This window comes from Nyctibius grandis, chromosome 12 (genome assembly GCF_013368605.1).
Source record: "Nyctibius grandis isolate bNycGra1 chromosome 12, bNycGra1.pri, whole genome shotgun sequence".
Taxonomy (NCBI): Eukaryota; Metazoa; Chordata; class Aves; order Nyctibiiformes; family Nyctibiidae; genus Nyctibius; species Nyctibius grandis.
The window spans coordinates 21,320,873-21,326,872 of NC_090669.1; the positions used below are offsets into that span (position 1 = coordinate 21,320,873).

The window sequence follows — 6,000 nt, forward strand, 5'->3', positions numbered from 1 at the left end:
CTTAACTTGATTGAAACATCTGTCAGATGAACTATATATCTATCCACAAATACTGCAGTCCCAATGAGCTTATGATCCTGTTTCCAAAACGTAAAAAAAAAAATCATCTACAATAAGAAACTTCATTTTGTTAAAGGTATAAATGGTCTTTGACTATTCTTGCTTCTATGTTCTTGCTCAATGCCTCTAGAGAATAGTTATTTTGGTCATCATTGTTTTTCTGCATCCTTGAAGGCTGAGAGCCATGTTAAAGGACAGGGCAAAAAATTTGCTTGGAATCTGTCCAAAAAGTATTTTTTTCAGACTGAGGTTTCTCTTAAAAATGTTATTCCCTTTCTGACAGCAGTTTTCCAGTTATTTTGATCAACAGCCTGGATTTCCCGCAGGAGCCGCAATGTTAGCAATTGTAAGTGAACGCTTGATCCTCTCAGTTACGGTGGAGGAATTATCTTTTTTTTTTTTTTTTTCCCTTTTTAAATCAGTGTGAACAGTCATGTGTCTGATCTAGAAAACGTTTCTCATCAGCTTGAAGCTGTGACTGATGACAACACAAGAATGTTGACTTAAAACAGTTGCCAGTTTTTCTGAAGATGGTTACACATTCTTCCATGAACCCCACTGCAGTGAGCTTCTTTTCTAGAGGATGCCAAGTGGTTGTGAAAAATAAGCTGTTGCTAGCCAAAATATAGTGATATCCTTAGCAGCCAATATTAGAGTGGGATTTTATCCAATACGTACCCAGTTTTGTAGAGAATTCTGATCTGGTGACAAACATTGGGATATTGAGTCTCTTGAGGGAAAAAAAAATGCATAAGAAATCAAGGGAATTATGTCCAGACTTTGCACAAAACTCAAGTGCTTAGTGCTTCTTCCATGGGCAAGGCAATCTGCAGATCACTTCGATATATGAAGTTAGAGCACATTAGTTATCCCGGGGGCAACGAGGGCTTCAGACAGAAGACGGAGCTGCATCGCCTGTTGCCGAGGGGCCGCCTGCGCTGGCTGGTGCTGGTAGGGAGGCCAGAGCTCTCCACTCTCTCAGTTGCTCGGGTCCACGCTGGTTCCCCACCTAGATGCTACAAAGTGCTTTTCAGAAAAATTATGTTCCCTGCGAAAAAGGGTCAGGCTGCCTGGCACACGAGTGTGCTGAGCTGTAAGATTACTTTCTAGTTTTCTGTACACTGATCTTCCTGGGTAGATGAGCCCTTAAAAGTAATTTTTCCCTCTGTGCTAGATTTGTCTCTGCGTTAACCTTCTCAGTATTTTATTCATAGTCACTTGTAATAGTACAATAAGAATGTTGCTACAGGGATTGTGTCTTATTTCTTATAAATCCTCAAGTACTGCTGGTCCCATGCAGTTAATAAAGCATAGAGGCATCAGGTGGAGAGAGGTGTTTCTCCTGCTGCTGTCCTCACTCCAGGCCTGGGAAATTCTCACGTTTACCTCCCACGGACTTTCTCCTGGGTCTGTTCCTTGTGCCTGTCCTCCCTTCTCCGCTACCACCTCTGACGAGCAGGAGGTTACAGAGTGCAGTTAGAAACACCGACATCAGTCTCCCACACGACTGGCAGCCACCAGAGGAGTTACTTTTCTCTTCAGGGACACTTTGCACCGTGTTAGGTTTTAATACTGTGGTTAACCACAGAGATTTATACAAAGCTGAGGAGGAGCAGAAAAGGAACGTGAAATAAGAAGAGTATGCAAGGAAAACCAGACAAGACTGAAAATAAGTTTGCCATAAATATTTCCTCAGTTTACACAAACTGAAAACTAAGGATCTGTTAATGAAGCGGAGACACCAACTTGGTATTTGCATTACTCTGAGGTATGTGGATAGCCCAGTAGCTTTTTTGGCTAAAGTTATGGAATAGCCCTACTCATCTTAGATCTCTTATCTGAAGGGAAAACCCTGTCAGTGAGGCTGTACTGACACCTTTCTCTGTTTTCATATGGTTCTTTGCCAAGGTACTGAGATGTTCTCAATGATTTTGAATCTATCAATGAAAGCGTAAGAAGTGGAGTTTATTATCTGCCTGGGTTGGATGCTATGCCCTACACAAATTCTGTGTTTGAAACACCACAACTGTGCATTTATTTAATGTCTGAAAACACGAGTTTTCTGACCTTTTTTCTTCAAAGCCATGCCTTCAGAAGCAGTGCACATGCAAAGCTGAAGGTAGGAGTGAGGCTATTTGAAATGAATCCCTTCTCTGACTTCAGCTGAAGCAGGCAGCAGTATGCACTTCAACTTCACTTTTCAATGTATTCATTATGATTTTGTGTTTGCAAATTAGCTGTAGACAGAAGTATTACTAGCTAGGATTCTGACAGTTGCGTAGTGACCCTCAGCCACATACGTGAACACAAACTGTTAATATATGAATGGTGTTTTGCTGGCAGAAAATTGCAAATGCATGTACGGATGGTTTGAAATTGGATGCATTTTGGGGATTTAGGTTTAGTTGGCTTGTTTTCATGTCTCGATAGCATTCTTATAGCAGCTGGCAAAATTTAGAAATACAGAATGTGATGATCACAAAGAATATTTGGATGAATTCTGTGCTCAAAAGTCATATGCTGGTGGTAAATTTTGTTAGATTTGGAAATAAATATAATTCCAAATCTAAAGCATGCTCCTAATCCCTTTGGGCAGTCTTCTGCTTCTGGTCTAAATGTTGGATAAATATTCAGTATTGCAGTTGTCACTATTATTTGATAATTATATTACTTCAATATAGTTTTCCTCTATGGGAAAGAAAACTTTGATGGTCACTTGAAAACTTACCTGCTATCAAATTTAGCAATCTGACGGAATTATTCACCACTTTGGCGTTAATTTATTGACCATTTAAGTAAACATGAAATTACCTATAAAGTTGAACGGGAAAAAATCTTGTAGCTGTGTGCAATTACTGGCAACAGATGAAAAGAAATAATTTGACAACAAAACCTTAATTTAGGAGCAATACTTTATAATTTTGAATCCTCCAGTATTTTCGTTTGAATAAATAAGTGGTGACTGTATAGCAAAACCTAAAGGAAGGGAAATCTAGTTGAGTTGCCACCGGTGTGTCTTTGTGGATCATCTTGCAGATACTAGGCTGAGAGCAGAAAGCTCTCAGTAGGCTTCAAGTAAGACTTTTTCATAACAGAAGTGCTGCCACGGAAATAATTCTGTATCCAGGGCGTTACATAAAGCATCTATTAGGTGAATTTATGGAGGGAAAATCCATCAAGGGCAGATCTCTGGAATCTGTGGGAGTGTACAGGAAAATATCATTAAATGCTTGCCCTTTTCTTGCAGTTTATCTATGTTTGTGATATTGGCTGCTGTCAGGGGAAGGCTTATTGGGTGTGATGGACTTTTCCAAGCCAATACAGCTGTTCTTAACTGCTCTTCATCCTATAGCTCTAAAGGTGGAGTTTGTTTCATAGTCTAGTTTTCCTTACTCCAACTAGCTTGGCTAAAAAGACAGTTTGCTGTGGGATTATCCTTCCACAGCATTGTCAGACTGCTTGTAGGCAGTAATTTAATTTTTAAGAAGAATTCATTTGAAAGCTTAAGTCAATTGTGTTTACTTTAAATTCTTTCATGGAGGACTGTTTTTCCTTGGAAAGGGAGTAGAATGAGGCCTGTAGGAAGAATTTCATTTGAGAAAAAAGTTCACTATAGTAGTGCTATTCTCATTTTACACAAAATAGAGAAAGACTGCAGTGGGTAAAGTCAGCAGTTTTAGACCGTATCCTGCACCAGCTGGGGAAATTCCAAGCACAGGGCAAACAGGTAATTTTACTCTCCTTTCCTACAGTAGTTCTGTCACTCCGGGACTTCCTACTGTCTTCTCTGTGATCACCCTTGGTGGACTCTCCTTCCGTAACGCTGTTCAGTGCTGTACCCCCAAGCTGTCAGTACGTACAGCGTGCTGGGACAAGTCCTTCCACAGCTTCGGCACATGTTGTGCCAGACATGGGTTTTATTTTGTTGCTTTTTAGAGCTGGTTCTTTTTTGGGAAGAGAGAGGGAATAATTGTTTTCAATTTGCTCTGTTCGTACCACACAGGATTTTATAGATCCTTATCATGATTTCATTATTTCAACCTTCTCTTTCCAGCCTGAAGGGCATTAGTCTACTTAGTCTCCATGTGGACTCTTAATGTTATTTTTTGGTGCCTTTGTAAGTGTATTCCCATTTCCACTCCGTCACAGAGCTCGTATAAATGCAGATTTTGCACTGGTAAATACAAGAGCTTTATATAATATGTTCACATTCCCTTGGCTCCACCAATGGAAAGCACTTTTGTATTGATTTATTGATTTACTGATTTCCCGTTTCCTTTTGCAGGGCACTGATACCCTTCAATCAGCAATCCAACCAGAAATGCAGATAGAACACGGAGCAATCCAAATTCAGTGAGAGGATTGTGAACAGTTGTGTCAACTGAGCTGGCAGCGAACCACAGTCAGAAGTTAAGTGCTGTAGTCTTCGTGCGACACCAGGAGAATGGAAATGCCCGTTAGACTAATGGTCACACCTCGAACATCTCCTGCACATAGCAGAGTTCTCATGATCTGGTTGTCCTCACCTGGAATAAATCAGACCCATTTACTAAAATTGGAGCTACGTCACTACATCAATTGAGGATCTGGCCTTCAGCAAAAATAAACGGCCTGCCCTTAGGTACACTTAAAGAGGAAAGAAAAAAATCTTTCAGAAAGAGGGAAAGAAATCTAATGAATCAAAACTGTGAGACTAAATTAGTGTTTCATCCTGTTCATTTCTTCTGTGAAATACACCATTTGAATGTCTGCAGATATCTTAGGGAGTGTATTGCTGCTTTGCAATACTTGCTTTACCACATATAGACGATCAAGAGCTCAAATATTTTTCACTGTTTAAACAGCTTTTTTTTTTATTTGCTATGGTGTTTATAACAAAAATGGAAAATATTTAAAAAAAGAAATATCCCATAACTGCAAGTATTAGCCTTTTGCTGGTGTTTTCTGTTCAGTGTAATGAAAAATGTATTTGCAGAAGACTAATAATTTTGTTTGTACTGTTGCTTAACTACTTTTCTAGGGGAAAATGCTTTTAAATGCTGTAATTATGCATTTCTAATGAAAAATAAATGTGTATTTATGAATAGTGCAGCTCTAAGTTGCTCTCTGCCTTAGGAATGGATACAGTTTGACTGGACTGTGCTGTAAGAGTGTAGTTCTGGAGTATTTGAAGACAGACGCTATCTGGCAAGCTCTGCTGTCCAACTGAGAAGTAAGATTAAGTCTATAAGGAAAATATCAATCTTAGATCATATTATTATTTAAATTTCCAGTGCAAGAAAAATGTGATAGTTAAGCTTTTGAGTCTGCAAATCCTATTTTATACAATGAATTTATGAAATAATTTTTTAAAAATGTGAACAGTTCTTCTGAGCTCTCCCCCTTTTAGTTCCTCCTGCCTCCTTTGTCCGGCCGTTTGTGGCAATACCTCAGTTTGGGATTCATCCATAAAAGAGCTGGGCTGCAAAAGTCTGATACCTGTCTTGTTATCCAACCTGCAACAGCAAGGTGAAATCCTCTCTCCTGAAACTTGTGGGAAATTTGATACCAATTTCTAGAAAGCTACATTTTCGTATTTGCTAAGCTTGAGTGGAAAGGGTACATGTTTGCTATCACCTGATTATCTTAATGGTGCACATTTCAGAAAAATACTTCACTGGGGGAGGTGTTGCTTTGTATTTGTTTTTCATCTGACTTGCTATATGGTCATTGTCAATATATGGCTCATAATGCATTTAATGTATTAATGAATGGGACGTCGCCACAAATTCTACATGGCTGAATTCAGGATAATTTTTTTTTTTTAAAATGAAAGGAAGGGTTAAGCACACCCAGTTTCTGGGAATGTTGTCTCTGGTAAGTATTACACTTTATGTGAATTCCTACTAGTCTTTAGGATATTTCTTGACGCACAAGTACAATGCAAACTGAACCACAGCT

General features: G+C 39.1%; 1 protein-coding gene across 2 annotated transcripts in view; it reads left to right on the forward strand.

Moving 5' to 3' along the window:
- BANP (BTG3 associated nuclear protein) overlaps positions 1-5,794 on the forward strand; it is a 149,164-nt gene extending 143,370 nt beyond the window's left edge. For both annotated transcript variants that reach the window (XM_068411376.1, XM_068411377.1), the window contains one exon: positions 4,346-5,794. In XM_068411376.1, coding sequence (XP_068267477.1) covers positions 4,346-4,417 — 72 coding nt within the window. In that variant the 3' untranslated portion in view covers positions 4,418-5,794. The remainder of the gene's footprint in view (positions 1-4,345) is intronic.
- Positions 5,795-6,000: the final 206 nt, after the last annotated feature.